Source organism: Diadema antillarum, unplaced genomic scaffold, assembly GCF_040938485.1.
Source record: "Diadema antillarum isolate AM-2024a unplaced genomic scaffold, OU_Dant_1.0 seq00001495_RagTag, whole genome shotgun sequence".
NCBI classification, from domain to species: Eukaryota; Metazoa; Echinodermata; class Echinoidea; order Diadematoida; family Diadematidae; genus Diadema; species Diadema antillarum.
Window position 1 is genome coordinate 170203 of NW_027272232.1, and position 16824 is coordinate 187026.

Genomic DNA, 16824 nt, shown 5'->3' on the forward strand with positions numbered 1-16824 from the left:
TTACATAGATGTGGAAAAAAAAAATTAGCGTAGAATATTAAAATGATTTTTTACATGCTATATTATTATTAATATTATTAACATTACTGCTGTACATCATTTTAAGCGTAACCCATATTTTTTTTATTTTTTTTTTTTTATTTTTTTTTTTTTGGTGGATGGTACACATGGAACTGTAGCCAACTGGTATGACAAGAGGTAGAAAGGTAAGCAAAATTGTCCAAATTATTTAATTCCATTCATATACACAGATACATCAACAGGAAAGAGTACACAGACACAAATTTTCTGTTAATTCTTTCATTTTATTTCTCTTCACACCTTTTGTCCAGTTTGTCGATGAATCTGCCATGGATCCTCCTCTTCCGCCGCTACGTGATTAAACTACGTAAAAGAGTGAAAAGGGCACAGCCACAGCACTCCACAAACAGAGAGAGGAAGCTGACAAAGCAACACCAAAGAAGAGCGAACATAACAAACTAGACAAAAAGAAAACTGCACGGAGGGAAAATGGACATTGTAGAAAAGAGCAGAAATTAACTTCAAACAAAGAACATGGAGAAGACAAGAAAACTTGTATGATTTCTCTTTATTAGTTTTCATAGTTGAGTTGACAGTTGATGAAGTTGTTAGAGTATATAAGGTCAAATTGTGTAAGGCTCGACATCATTCTTCTTATTATTATTAAGTCTACCTTCTTTCATACCAGAGTTACAAAGAATTGAAGTCTGTGTAACATAGGTATTGTTCCAAAGGTATACAGCAGGTATAATTCCAAAGAACTGTTACATTAGTGTTATTCATGGGAACATACATAAAGTCTATGTGTGTAGGTTTTAACATCTGACACCACAACAAAGGAAATCAGTTGATATGTCGTAATGTACCTATGTTACGAAGACATACTGTCCGTGTAACATAGGTAGTATACTGTGGACAAGGTTGTAGTACGAAAACCCCTGATGATAACAATAAAATCATGTTTTCACTTGAATGTCCATACAACTCACTTGCCTCGACTGTAGTTTTTTAGAGATTGTTGTTATTGTGTCACTCTTGAGGAAAAAGTTAAACCTTTGGTTAAAATTGTAAATGGTTTGTAGAAAAAACATGTTAATAAAAGTGTCTTGCAGTTGATATCAGAATGGACAATCTTACTAATAATGATCTCATGTGCCTGTCAGATAACATGTTGATGTGTTATGGTGGAAAAAAACTGGGATATGTTCGTTGTTATCATTTCAGAACACAAAATTATTGAGGATGTCACAAAATGAAGTCCATGTAACGTAGGTATTTGTCATACCTGTTTACCCATGCTGACTGAAAGTGTGCGAAGTAATAAACAGATTTCTAGTGGAATAAGTTGAAGAATGGGAGTAACAAATCAGGGGGAAAAAGAAAATTTCAATTTACCCAACTTGAATTTTCAACTTGTATGTCACAATTTCAGTCCCAACCCCATGGAATTACCCATTATACAATCACAGTTTATTAGGCTGCCTTCCTTTGTTTCAGTCCAGCATAGTGTGTATAACACTGCATTTGATTGTTTTTACCACAATCTAGCTCAATTAAGTGTTAAACTTTGCTTATGTTGGTGGAAACTAGTGTTTATAGTCGGTAACTCGCGTTACATGCCGGTAACTCGCGTTACGTAAACTCGCGTTACACTTTTCATTGACATTTTTTAATGTGATGACAGTGTTTATTCAAGTCAACATCCTGTGTACAGTATCAGGGTTTGATGAATTTAGAAAATTATGATTCCCAACAAATTACCTCCACTGCTTCCTTCAGAATGAAAAATATTTCTTGTTTCGGTAACTCGCGTTACATGTCTCAAGGGCTGAACTTTCATGTGGTGATTAAATTTTTTTTGAAGGTGGCATAAAAATTTCCTCACGGGAGACTGAAGTAGAACCAATTTGCTTCTTTAAAATAAATTAATTGAAGTGCTAGCAGAATTGTTCTATTAAAAAAATGTATATTAAGTTAAGCATGCATTTTAGCAATTTGGATGACTGAAAAATTGTCATCAACATTTATAGCTGTTTCTCGAGAAATATTTGACCGATTGATATAATTCTGTGAGTTTCTTTAACTTCAATATATGGGTAATACATAATGAGTAATTCTTTTGCAATATGATAAACTTGAAATTTTAATGCCATGTCCACATTCCCATGGAATTGCCCGTAACTTTTGACCGGATTGTCCAATTTTCCTCAAACTTTCACTGATGTGTTCTACTAATATTGCTGCATTCTCTCAATCCTTATGTATATGAAGGTGGACTTGTCCTTTAATGTAGTGCCATCACAGTATGACTGAAAGGAAATTGTGGAAAAAATCCCCCCTCCACAACCTTTGTGTGATGTTCGAAAACATGGCAATGTTTCTCAAAGAAGCAGAATAACTTATTGCACGAATACAACATATAAACAGCACCATAATTGTAATTTGCTGGTAACATATTTTAAAGTTTAACATGGTATGCAGTCCAATTCCTTAGTGTGAATGTAAAAAAAAATGCATTTTACATTCCTGTTATTCAATGTCCTTTGAGGTCTACTGTATTCAAAACCTTACCTGGCAATAAATTGAAGTAATGCACTTGACAACAATTCAAACATATTTCAATAAGTTTTGGCACTTCCAATAGATATCTTGAGAGGAGAGACTTACTAGAAGTCTGGCGAAAACTGTACATTGCACACACAGGATCTAAGCAATTATCGACAATCACAAAAACTTTAATTATTAAAAAAAATACAAACTTCCAAGGATAGTACTTATCGAAGAAATTTCAGGAAAGCAGAGTACTGACAAGCTTCTTTTTTAAATATTTGTAATATGGTGGAGAAGTGAACATTTGATATCAGTCATGCAGTTGCAATCAGTATCTTTTCTTCTTTTACGATGCAAGCATAAGTTTGTGTGAGTATACTCACATGAATATCTATGTGAGGGACTATAAAACTGGAACCATGAATTTGTCTGTAACAAGGCCTTCATAGATCCTTTGTATTTAATAGCATATTATTCTAATGGAACAAACAGAGACAAATTTATTTCATTTTCTTCTTTGAATACAACATTAAAAGTCTATCATGATTTTTGTGTTGGAGATCAATCAAAATGAAGACTTCTCCTGCGAACTACATTTTTCTTTCTTTTTACCGCGCTTAGCTCTCGGAGGCTTGAGAAAATATTCACATTGCAATGTTGCTGGCTAATTCAAAAAAAAAAAAAATGCAAGCAAACAATCTTATATCCCAAAACACCATTGTTTCTGCATTCAACATGAGTATACAAATACAAAGTCAAGGCAGGTAGTACATCATGGGACAAGTACTGGTGAATCATTTAAGTTCATGACTATACTTGGTTCACATGTTTCAACATAACACACAAAGTTTTTGGCAAACTCCCTTCTCACTACCATGAGTTTTGAGTAAAATGCATTTACATCTCTTTTTATTATTATTATTTTTTTGGCTTCATCATATTACTATGTCAAAATTAACTGCTCTTCTGCATGGTGCTGTCTGATTGAGCAAAACGTTGGTGCACATCATCAAAAAATGCATTCATATCAGTGTAGCACCAAACTGAAAATGATCACACATCTACTGTACTTAAAAGTAAATAAGTAAGAACACAGGATTCCCAGAAGAAAATCAAAAGGAAACAACCCCCTTTCCACCACCCCTCAAAAAAAAAAAACTCTTACCCCAGTCATTTGTTGACATGACTGTCAAAAGAAAAGTAGGTTTCTTGTACTTGCAGAAAAAATAAAGAAGAATTGACTTTATGATCACAACTTTTAGATACTAGAGTACTACAATCCAGTAACATAAATGCCCAATTACTTCACACACTCCAAATGATTTCACAGTGTATCAAATACAATGAAAATTGCAGCTGAAGTATACTTTTTTTTTTTTTTTTTTGGGGGGGGGGGTATAAATTTGTTCTTTCTGTAGTAAAAGACTTCAACTGCAAAATGCTTAGGATGGTCTTTACAAAGTGAGGCAGGGTCATAGCAGCATTGACAAGATACTCTTTGATTTGTGGTTACCATGTGGACCAAACACAAAAGTGTTTGATCCACCAGACAACTGGAAGACTTCCTTAGCACCATGGAAAAATACTAGAGAAATTGGTATCGGAAAATGTGACGATCATGCACGTCACAACAATCTGGAAATTAAGTGCCTGATGAAAGTGATAAATTTCTTGCAATCATTGTATTATTTCTTCTGCCATCACCAACGGAACATGTAAATCACTTGAGAACAGGATCATAAGAAAAAAAACCGTTGCCATGGAAACTGTAAATACATTCAACTATGATGATTCGTACCTCTTCATCAGGCACACACCAGTAGGAGTGCATGTGTCACGTTACGTTTGCTGCGTTGTGACACAGCTGACCAGTCTTTGGCTGCGTTTATCAACTCCTTTTCTCGGCAGAAACAGGTTATCCAAACAGCTTTCAAGGAATTTTTACGAGTTACAACAAACGCAAAGCTGTTTTGAAAGCCCTTTAGGAAAGCCTTTTACGAAAGGGTGCGTTTATCAACTCTCCTTTCTCGGCAGAAACAGGTTATCCAAACAGCTTTCCAGGAATTTTCACGAGTTGATAAACGCAAAGCAGTTTTGAAAGCCCTTTAGGAAAGCCTTTTCGAAAGCCCAAAATTTGTGACGATCCAAACAGGTTTCCTAAACAGGTTATCAGAAACCTGTTTGTAAAAGCCTTTCGAAGTTGATAAACGCAAAGCTGTTTTGAAAGCCCTTTAGGTCGCCCTACTGCGGTTACGTAACCATGCGTTTCCGGTTTCTGAAAAGATGCGCGCCACGTAAAGTGCACACGAGTACGTGTACACAGGTGTATACAGCTGTGTGTAATGCACGCATATGCTTGGAACAAGGAGGTGTTTCTTTCACCAACAAGGTTTGAGAAATAGAGTAACAAAGCAGTCTCATTCCCTTTGATCCCATGTCTCATGCGGCCACTCAGAAATATTTGAAGTATGTGCTAAACTGGAGCTGCCTCACAGATAGGCCAGACAATTGATTCATGTGGCATTGTATCATGACTCGTCACTCTCAAAGGAAGATAATTATGTCTTTATGATGGTAATTGCTTTTCGCTGTCCCTTCCTAGAAAACAAGCGGCACATTAATAGTACAGGCAGTCAGGGCTTTAGGGCTCTCGAAAGGGCTATGGAAAGGGCTTTCGAAAGGGCTATCGAAAGGGCTATCAAAAGCCGTTTAAACAGGGGAAAGTTGATAAACGCAGCCGACAAAAACAAGCGGCACATTAATAGTACAGGGGAGTGGACAGGGCTTTCAAAAGGGCTATCGAAAGGGCTATCGAAAGGGCTTTCGAAAGTAGTTTAAACAGGGGAAGTTGATAAACATAGCCATAGAACAGAATAACACAAGTTACAAAGGTCTGCAAAGACAAATAGTGTGTTGGCTCTGTTGATGTTTTTTGAAGGGAGTCTCAGGTTGAATTCTGATTGGCCAGTTTTCTGCGCTTTGATCTTGGCCTTCCTGCACCGTTCTCTCCCTGGACCATCTCCCTTGGGATGTACCTGTCCACAGCTGTCTCCGTTTTCTCAAGAATGGCGAGGACGCTGGTCAAGATCTTCTCATCCTCAACCAGGGCGACTTTGCCGTGGAGGCGCTCGAGGACCGCATGGCACTTCTTTGGAAGACTGTCCTGTAGGGGCTCAGCCGCCCCGTTGTCATTTCTATCCCTCCCGATGAGGAGGGATGGCTTCAATGGTGTCGTCTGCTCAGTTTCCCGAGCTGCGATGTCCAGATGTGCTTCTGCATGCTGAAGATCACCGTTGGTATCTTCGCTCCCAGTGCGGGCAACAATCGGCTGCTTGCCCACGATCTTGTGGACGAAGTCGTAGTCGATGCTGAAGTATGGCGACTCCGTGTACGACGTCGGCAGGTCCGACCAGGACCAGGAGTCCACGTGGACGAGGACGGCCAGGATGTGCTTGCAGGGCAGGGCCGTCCGGTCCCAGGTCTTGCAGCTGCAGTCCGGCCGCATCAGGTTGACGGTCAGGGGGTCCGGCGTGGCGGACCTTGATGTCGGCTGCACGTGGAAGATGCCGCAGCTGGCGTCGAGGAGCTTGACGTGTTCTGCCCTGACGCTCCTGGTGGCCTTCCACTGCTGCAGGCAAGCCTGGAGGAAGGGGCGGGGCCGCTTGTGCAAGAAGGTGGGGACGGTGCTGCTGTACTTCCGGCAGCCATCGTCCGCTTTGGAGTTGGACTGGAAGTATCTGCAAAGAAGGTTTCATGATCTCATTATTCTTGTCACAGTTCTCCTAAACTCTTGTGGATATGACTACTAGGGGATGTAATAGCCTTATAGTGTATGAGTCCACAGTAAACTACATGTACAGCTTTAACCAGGATAGTAAAATGTAATGCACAGCACGTTCTCCATAAGTCATATCAATAATTAACAAGTTAGGGGATCTTTTTATTCTTCTTCTTCTTCTTCTTCAGTATGTCATTCTTCAAGGAAACCCTGGTGAGGTAAAAATTTGTTTCATCAAATTCATAATCGCTTATATCTTGATAAAACGGGGTCCTGTACGACTAGATGAATCGATCAATTACCTACTATTTCAACTACACGCTTTGTTTGTATGAAGGCTACAATGTCTTACAGATTGTTTGTAAGTATTTCATATCAAAATCATATTAATAATCCTGATGCTGGAGACAAACAAGTGAGTTAAATCAAACAAACAAAGAAAAGAAACAAACATACACAAAAATAGCAGGCAAATCACATACAACAAACAAAAATTCCATAAAAAATTGGTTATTGGTCTTACGCGGATTTGTTCTTGGGTAGGAATCTGTGGAGGATGTGGGAGATAAGCTGGGTGAGTTTTAGTTGCTTGTCGGATGAGAGGCAGGTGGTGCGGAAGAGTTTGTTCTGGAGGCCGACGCCCGCACTGGTGTTGACTGCCTTGATGAAGCTTTGCTTCCTAAAGGCACGTACCCATCGCTACAACAAAATGAATCAAATCTATTAGAAACTAATTCATTATATTTGTCAAGTGAACACTGTTGCATATACCAAAATACAATGACATGATTTAGTGGTTATTTTCAACAAAGAATACTATTTGAAATATATCCTGTAGATGGTTTATTGTTCAAGTATTGCGAGAAGTCTGTGAGACCATTCTCTCAGCCTTACAATGTTTGTAGCTTGTCAAGCTATTTCATTTTACTGCCATTCTACTCAATTGTCTGAAACTTAAAAATACTTGGCTGCAAAGCAAGTTGTATAAGCCCTCTCAGATGTGCCAATACAACAGTCTCATTTAAAGGTGACTGCAATGAATAAAATGCAAAACAAAACTAAAATATGCATAAATTGGGTTCAGAATCATTTTGCATGAAATGACTGCTAGCTTCAGAATAGATCAGAGAAAGGAAAGACAGAAGAAAATGATGAAGAAGCAGGTGAAGAAAAAGAATGACAAGAAAATGCTGACAAAGAATAGGAAGTAGAAGATATACAAAGAAGATGAAGAATACATAAAAACACACTTGTAGAAGAAAAAGAGGGAGGAGAAAAGGGAAAAAAAAAGAAGGGGACGAAGATAAAGTACCAGAGCAAGGAAGAAAGAAAGAAAAAAAAGAAAGAAAGAAAGAGAGAAAGAAAAAAAAGAAAGAAAGAAAGAAAGAAAACATAAAGAAAGATGAACAGAGGAAATCACGTTGACATCCCGGGTAAGATTAACCCATTGAGGACGGGCTGATTTTGCTACGTCATACATTTCCCATAGACACCTGCGCCAGTATACTCGGGACTTATCCTAAATGGGTTAAAGGTCCTACTCACTTGGTGGGTAGGGAGCCAGAGACGCCCCAGCCACTCTCTCAGCCCTGCATTCTCACTCCATGCGGGGCTAGCTTGGAGGTGGATCACAGCCGCATAGTACTCCCCCTCTGTGCCGGAGCCCGCAACCCGCTCCAGGAGGGGAAGCACGCTCTGGCGGAGGCTCCGATGACCGTTGGACTCGGAGCCCAGCCACTGGTCCCACGCATACTGCCGGTGGTAGTCGCAGAAATAGACTGAGTAACCTTGGCATCAACAAGAAATGATGGTGCCAGTGGAATTCAAGAAACAATCATCATAGTTGTTGATTAGATTGATCAAGACAGCCATTCATTCTATAGATTCTCTAAGCTACGATGTCTAAAAAATCACACTTGAACCTTCTATGGCCGTGGAAATGTATTTATTTTCTATCATAATTTTTATTCATTATTATCTTCTTTTTTTTTACTTTTTTCAAATTAAAGTGAAGAAGAATGATCTTTCACCCTTTGTTGTAATACGATTGCTTGCTTTCATGGGAGAATTTCTAATAAAATCTTAATTGCTTCTTAAATTGGCAACACATTAAGACGATTCAAATTTCTGTTTCTCTTCAAATTGGCAACTTTGTGTAATCTTTTTAATGATTTTGTGCTGATTTCGTGAACCTAACAAGTTTTTATTACATTTTCTTCCTCTTCACATGTTTCAGTCCAACTGGCAAGATTATGTAATGCTAACAGGATTTTAAGACAGTGATTGTGTGGGGGTTAATGACACTCAATTACAAACCTGGGAAGCTCTGCTGGACTGCGTTCACATCCTCAATGGCGGCGTCAGTCACAAAGTTGGCCGGCAGCCATGAAGGATTCCACTCCTTGAGGATGGACATGGCTTCGACGATCTGGCCCTGCTGCGCCTCCTCGACTACGAATGTCGCCACCACCTGGTAGTCACAGTTGGTCTTCACTAGAACGAGGTAGATGGGTAAACTGCACCTGGGATAGACAATGAATGACCACATCTTTTGTACAGGCTCTGGACAGTGGTTTGAGGTGTGAGGGATACCAACAAATTCTCAATTAACTCGCATGAGGCATTAGAGATGAATATTAGTTGTAGTCCTGTTTAGCAAATATTTCCATCTTAGTCCGGTATCACCTTTTACTGTAAAAGTGGATATTTTCGTGTGTGTAATTTTTCACGCTCAGCCGGGTAAGATCGGTTTCGTTTTTAATTCTGCAGAGTCAAGACATGTGCTACTGCAGCATATAACAAGCATAAATATTTGCATGCTGTTATTTTCAGGCTAGTTTCTGATTGCGTGAAATGTGGGAAAAATTTCCACTTTTACAATAAGCAACAACAATGTTTGATATAATCTCATAACATATGACACATATATGTTGTGTCCATAACTTTAATGCATATATACACGTATTATGTGGTAGCTCCTAATTTTTCAAGGATTATCTGTATCAAACTTGAATGACAAACACTAGTTCCCACAACACTACAGTGTTTCATTTGATCTATCGATCATTCCCAAGGCATTATTAAAGGTCAAGTTCAGAGGCACACCACTAAATAAAAATATTAAAAAACTCAAGTCTCACCATCACACCAAATAGGTCATTGCAGCTGACAAGATATGCTGTGATGCTTAACCCTAACACATTAAATAAAGACAATACTACACTGCATACTTACACATGCTTCTCCAAAACTGTGGGATTACTTGGCTCTACAGATATAAAATTCAAATTACCACAATAAACAGTTTCTACAAATGAAATTTAGAAGCCAAAGTTTTCAAAAAGATGTTCATAGTTTTGGGATATCCTGAGCAACATGGAGGTCTTGCAGTGCTGTAAGATATATTTGTGAAGTTTTTCACTTGGAAATTTGTGTGTAATAATTTTTAGTTTATTATGAATACTGGCATTCTCCATGCAGCTGAAACGAAGCATTCTTATTTGGGGGCTTTTCATGTAAACAAAGACAAATTATTCTTACCCTGTGGTCCTATACACAGGATCAAGCAAACATAACTCATTGCCATATCTTGCCAGCAGGTATTGCTGCCACGCAGTCTGATGGACCAGAAGCATGTTGTTCCCAGTTGGTGTCACCATCGGCACTGGTTGCTGCACCTGCAAATGTTGTTGCTGCTGCTGCTGCTGGGGCTCCAGTGGCCTTGGAGGTTGTGACTGGACCTGAACAACTGCCTGCGTTGGATCTGGCAGAGGGAGTGGTTGCTGTGGAAGACTTTGCTGCGATGGAAGCTGAAGAGTTTCTGAGTGTTGCCCCAGTTGTTGCTGAGTCTGTTGCTGAGATGCTGGTGGTGGTGGTGCTGGTGGGGGTTGTAGTGGTTGCAGTGGTGGTGCTGGTAGTTGCTGCGATGATGCATTGATGAGATGCTGGTGAAAGACCTGCATCTGCTGCAGGTGCTCGAGAGGAAGTTGCTGCAACATTTGCTGATGTTCCTGGTGGTGATTGGATTGCGGCAGTTGCTGGGACTGTGCTAGATGCTTGGCTTCTAGCTGCTGGGCATGTTGCTGGCTTCCATCCTGAGGCAGCATGTGTTGTTGGTGATGCATAAGTTGGTGAGTTGCCTGGTATTGATGAAGTACTTGTTGCTGTAGGGATTGTTCCTGTTGTTGAGTATGTGGCACAGGTTGTAATTGCTGTTCACTATTGAACTGCTTCTGATTCCCTAAATTTCCCTCAGACCTGTGGGTCTGCAAAAACAGATTTTGCAGAACTTGTGTAGTAGTGAGGAGACAAATATCTCTGCAACAGCGCTTTTTCATTGACTGCAATATATTCAACCTTTTTTAGACGCATCCAACAATTTTGTTCTTGACGCAAGAGCAAGCCTACTGTACATCTCAGTTGCACAAAGGATTTTGACAATGTGGGTGTAAAAAAAAAAGAAAAAAGAGAGAAATCAACACTCCCATGGGGCCATATCAGAGGAGCACCCACATGAAAGTATGCTGGGGGATAGAACACTTTACCACTTGCAATCCATCACAACTTGTTGTTGTTGTTGTTTTCATACACACAACAAGACCCACTGATAAAGTGATCTACATTGTATCACTAACCTCTACATCATCACATCTTAAATTAGTCATTTGGGCACCACAACAGCTATGCCACGCTCTTGATCAAATTATAGCTTGGTTTAGAAATGAAATATTCTCTAGTTAATCAAATTCTGTCTCTAGAAACCTTTCCAGAGAATTCTATTTTTTTTTTCATTATCATTCTTTTTTTTTCATTGTGACATTAAATCATATGTCATAGCATTTTTACTTCAAGCTAATATTTCAGCATCCATTGCGACTTTAAAAATCTTGTATTATGCTTCAAACAGGGGTATGCCTTTTCCCTTGATTTCTTGAACTAACACTTTTGACTACGCAATGCTGCCATTTACACAATACAGGGACTTTAATAAACCAAAATATTCTACCTTTTTACCACCTTTGCGATAGAAGAAGAGTTGTGCTGGATCGTCCTTCTGCCACTCTGATATCTTGACCTCAAGATTTGACTGATTTGTCTTGCTGAATTTCTTCTTGGCCTCTGCAGAATACATGTGATATCTGGGATGATATTGGTGGCAAGTGGTAGTGATGGTAGTGATGATGGTGGTGGTGGTGGCAGGCATGGTCACGATAGAATTGGTAGTGGTGGTGACGGAGGTGGTTAGTGGTAGTGATGTTGGTGGAGATGATGATGGTGGTGGTGTTGGTGCAATTGGTAGTGGTAGTGGTAGTGATGTTGGTGGTAATGTTGGTGGTGATGTTGGTAATGTTGGTGATGGTGCAGTTGGTGATGGTGTTGATGGCAGGGATGGTGATGGTGTTGATGGCAGGGACGGTGATAGTAGTGATGGCAGTGTTGATGGTGTTGGTAGTGGTAGGGATGGTAGTGGTAGGGATGGCAGTGTTGACAGTTGCGGTAGTGATGGTGAGGTTGTTGTGGTGATGGTGTGTGTGGTGATGGTGGTAGTAGGGATGGCAGTGGTGATGGCAGTGGTAGTGATGGTGGTTGGTGTGAGGACGGAGATTGTGGTGGTGATAGTTGTTGGAGGAGGAACAGAATCCAAGGAAGAATGTCTCAATACGCAAGATCTTGGCTTCATGTACGACTGCACATGTATACAACAACAAATGTGATACATAGTCTTTCTGTTCCTAACCCCACAACATTTTGGGCTCAAACACTGGTACAATGCAATGAAAAATATATATATATATATATATTGATCCAGGTAATTAACATCACGCTGTAACAACATCACCCTTTTCATCATTTGTTTTAATATGAAACAGATAGGAAAGCACTGATGCCAATGGTACTATGCAACAAATGCACAGAGGGAGGTGATCATTAATAGGCACAACTGCAATCATCACTTTTATCAGAGCAAAGTTATCACCACCTCTGTATGTGCTGGCACTCATATTATTGAGGAAATTGCACTAGGAAATTCAGAGTTACATCAATCCTCTCCAATTAAGAAAATAAATGAAATGAAATAAATGAACAAAATTTCCTTACCTGATGTCACTGTCTTCCGGGAAATACCGCCTGTTGCTGAGGTCTGGGCCAGGCTTGCCCCAGAAGAGTGCGCCCGAGACGAACCTCTCTATGTGTAGCCTCATCTCACCTACACTGGTCACCCCGGCTCCAACCATACGCTGGATGTACTCAATGATGCGGTGGTCAACGCGCTGACGAGCCCCGCAGATCTATGGTGGGAATGTGACTGTTTGAGTTATTCAGATCATGGTCTTGGTCAGAATATATAAAGGATCACTGTTGGCTGGCTGTAACCGAAGTATTGCCACAGTTGTTAAAATTCAGATGATTTGAAAATTGGTCGCAAATCCTTTCTAATACAGAAAATAGACTTTTGTTTTAAAAAAAACAGAAAAAAAACACATCATTACAGGGTATATAACGTTAGGCAGTTAAGACACAGTAAAACTGGTTTTCCCACTGCAATCGCAATGTGTATGAAACACACATTTCCAGACAGAGTCGCTTCATCATTTTTATTTTCTTTTTGTATCTTCTTTCTGTGTTTCTATCTATTTTACTTCTTTGTTCTGCAGTAAACTCAAAACAGTCAAATCGCTTTCATCTCTTTTAGCGGAGGACGAATGAATTGTACCCAAGGCACTGAAGTGCTAGGAAGTATAAGCCAATATCTTTCACCTTTCCCACGGGATGTCCTTCATGCTCGCATTCCTCAGGGAGGTAGATATAGATTCTTCTCTCTCCGTTTGTCTTGCCAGCTTCTATTGCACTCCATGCTCTCTGCGCTGCCTGGCGGCGATCATAGTTTGAATTCTTTGTGATCTACACAACAGTGAAATTAAGAGAAGAATATATAAAAAATAAATACATAAATAAAATAAAACAATATCCAGAAATGATTTCATGACAATGCCACTTAGTATGAGGAAGTGTCAAAAGATGCAAGGCAATAATCCAAACTGAATTGCTTGCTAAACACTGTGAGAATGCTCTTTAGTTCAGCAATTTAAAGGTGCATGGTCCCGGTGTTTTAGTCAAATGCGTACGCGGGCGCACGGCGCAAGTTTCCTATAGAGACCTACGCTATCGACTCCTATTTGGTGCTTACGCTTTGGCCCACTTTCCCCGAGTCCGAAGAAGTCCGATTCACTGTAGTCCGTGGTCCGATCACACTTCGGCTCATGATTCGGCTGAGGGGGATGACAGCTTCAGCAAACTTCTTTTGTGATGTCATAATAAGAAGCACATATGCACGCACCCTGGCATTACTACAGACTGCGCGATGCGCAGAGGAAGACAACAAAGGCAACGTTACTTAGCAACACCTACGCACTTTACTCTTGATGACAGCTCAACTTCGGTAATCTTCGTATCTATGCTAACGGTGATCGGCAGCATCATCAACAGCGCCCTCTACACTACCGGGACTATGCCCCTTTAAGGTAGAATCAAACTTCATACTTTTCAGCTATCTAAAGTGAACAGAGTCCACAGAAGAGATTGAATGAATCAATGCCTGGGCTCTTTCAATATTTCACACTGTAAAAATAGTAATACACCTGTACAGGAGCGGATCTAGAAATTCTGTAAAGGGGCGCAACTAATATTTCTGGTGCCACTTCCGGGTTTCATTTCATTTTTTTTATTTTTTTTTTTTAATGAAAAATAAAGGGGGGGGGGGGGCGTGCGCCGGTTGCACCCCCCTCTGGATCTGCCACTGCCTGTATGTGAGCTGGGCATTTATGTAAAGACTTTCAGCCATGCATAGAGTAATCAAATCACGCTCTCTTCTTCCAATGGAATGAATATAATGCAATGAATATCACGAAAGTGACTAGGCCCCATCAACGACGTGGAGAAATTCTATTTTGAGGACGCGGGTGTACAAACCTTGAATTCTGGAAACTTCATCACTTCTTTCATGACCAGTTTGGCCTGGCAGTCTTTCTTCTTTGTGTCCTGGATAAGATTCCTGGCGCTGTTGGAGTTACCAGTCTCTCTTTTCTGAGAAATTAGACATACATGTAGTGTTCAACAAAGGAGCAAGTAATATGTCAGGACTTCATGAAAATGACCACAAATGTGTACTATCTGTACCGATGTGTTGGCTCAGTGAGTAGAGCGGCTGCCCTCACAATCGGGAGGTCGTGGGTTCAAACCCCGGCCGCGTCATACCAAAAGACGTTAAAAGATGGGAGTTGCTGCTACCTTGTTTGCCGTTCAACAGTTGAAAAGGTTAGAGCAACGTCGATCTGGCGCTGCTCAGTGGCTGCCGGGCCCACGATCAATTGGGCAAAATGAATTTCCATTCTTGGACAATAAAATTTGGAGTTTATATCCAAAACAATTATTATCATTATTATTGTTATCTACAATTATGATTGGCTTCTTGTTAACTATACGGTCAGTAATATAATCAGCCCCTCACAAAAGGCAAATATCTTCCATCCACTCTGCTGTGCAAACTTACTTTTATATGACAGCAAGAACAAGTGTTGGAAATGAAGTAGAATTTCCCCTTTTCCATTAAGAGATCACAAAACTTTGCATGCATATATATGTTTATTTTTTCAAGGAACGAATGAAGTTCACCAATATTATGATTTATTCCACTTTGCATGCTTTATTGTGTAAAACAGCCTTTGAACTACGCTCACCTATAAGAAGCAGCAGCAGTCGTGTTCAGACAACTCGCATGTGCCTACATACATGTAGATCGCACAGTCTACACAGCAGAGTGAATGGAAGATAGATCTGTCTGTTGTGAGGGGCCAACCGTATATTACCGACCATACATTCAACAAGAGGCCAGATAATCATCAATCTAGAATGCTCCAAGGGAATACAAAAAGAGAGAGAGAGCGTGATGTTGTAAATGTGGTTTTGATTCCAATGACTGCAGCAATGATGCCTTGGAAAGTGCTTTTTCACCACCACATAACATAACATAACAGAACATGCTGTATGAACAAATAACAATTACTATTCTTGTTGTCCAGTTTCCTATTAATAAAGCAAGTATAGAGTTCAAACACATTATTATTACCTAACTCACAGTGATTCAGTATCATCTATCACTATGCCATTGAGACCTACCCGTTTCTCTGCTCTTGCTGCTTTGGCCCGCACCTTGGTCTTGAACTTGTGATCCTTGCCGTACTCGCACTCGTAGATGTTTTTGTTAAGGTGCATGAAAGGGATACCGTCATATTCTATCTTTCCACCGTGGCTCCTTTGAGCCTCCTCCCATAGAATCCTGTGCTTGCATTTATCCACAGCTGTAAAGTATGGCACAAGAGCATAAGAGATATAGATCATAGAGATTAAGGGCACTCCCTGTATGCTTTGTTTCCCCACCCCCTCCCCATAGTTCTTCTTTAATATCTCTCATGTATGTCTTGCTTAATGAAGACATACTTCAGAGGTATATGCAGAATTATCCTGTTAAAGGTGTTAAATTCAACTCTCAACCCCCCCCCCCCCCCCCCCCACACACACACACATACACACACAAACACCCCGGGTAATTTAAAAATGACCAAGCTAATTAAAAAAAAATCAGAATTAGACCTTGGCATTGCTTCCCTTCTACCCTACACTTTTACACTTCAGACCTCTACAGCTTTTGAACTGGAAAAGCTCTAGCAAGCTCTACAACTTTATTGGTCAGATTGAAATTATAACACTGGAGTAACTTTTATGTGAAGGTGTAGATTTAGAGTTGAGCTGGAGTCGGTTTTTGCTATCTCTCTTCATTATTATTATTGCCATTATTGTTTGCTACATTGCTACATTGGAATTGGATTTCGAAGATAATGCCTGAAAAAAAAAAAGTGTCAAAAGCATGCACACACCCACCCACACACACGTGCACACACATATCACAACTTAAATTACATATTTTTTTCGCCTATTTTGAGACACTTAAGACGTTCCAAAATCTGAAACTAAACTGTGTAACTGTTACAACTTACTAGTACAAGGAGCGCCCCGGGGACGGGGTGAGTGCGGTCCCAGCCAGCGCGGCGACGGAGCTTTACCGCATACCGTCCCCACAAGTCTGGGGGTGAAAACTTTGAATAGTCCGCTCGATGGCTACGCCTACTGTACTTACAAATAATTATTGTCGCTGTCCACTTACCTGTCCTTCCAAAATGGGCAGAGGTCTTCAGTGACACGAATCTGAGTGTTTTCTCAAGCTCATGACTTTCTTTCACCATCTCTGCCCGAGCTTTGGTGTAAACATAGCCGAAATTGTGAGAAATTGCCACATCGAATTTTACTGTGTTCCCAACAACACTCACTTCTGTGGAAGAACCAGCCATGTTTACACACAACCAACCGGGAACCTTTCTCGAAAGTGTGACAGCGCCATCTCTCGTTGAAAGAGTGCT

General features: G+C 40.3%; 1 protein-coding gene across 1 annotated transcript; it reads right to left on the reverse strand.

The window, feature by feature from the left end:
• Nucleotides 1-5515: 5515 nt before the first annotated feature.
• Nucleotides 5516-16755, reverse strand: LOC139710042 (uncharacterized). Its single transcript, XM_071621989.1, has 11 exons — nt 16572-16755; nt 15527-15708; nt 14321-14434; nt 13109-13252; nt 12449-12639; nt 11355-11487; nt 9933-10614; nt 8666-8911; nt 7895-8136; nt 6873-7048; nt 5516-6308 (listed from the first exon to the last, which is right to left on the reverse strand). The coding sequence occupies exons 1-11, from the start codon at nt 16753-16755 to the stop codon at nt 5516-5518; spliced, it is 3087 nt and encodes a 1028-aa protein (XP_071478090.1).
• Between the last annotated feature and the right edge of the window lie 69 nt (nt 16756-16824).

What these genes read in the sequence shown, in the direction of transcription:
- LOC139710042 (XM_071621989.1), bottom strand. Translation starts at nt 16,755, where the DNA reads ATGGCTGGTTCTTCCACAGAAGTGAGTGTTGTTGGGAACACAGTAAAA. An exon ending in CAGCAAGAGCAGAGAAACGG is followed by an intron (nt 14,435 to 15,526) that starts GTAGGTCTCAAT and finishes CTAATTTCTCAG; the next exon opens with AAAAGAGAGACTGGTAACTC. An exon ending in ATCGCAAAGGTGGTAAAAAG is followed by an intron (nt 10,615 to 11,354) that starts GTAGAATATTTT and finishes CTGTTTTTGCAG; the next exon opens with ACCCACAGGTCTGAGGGAAA.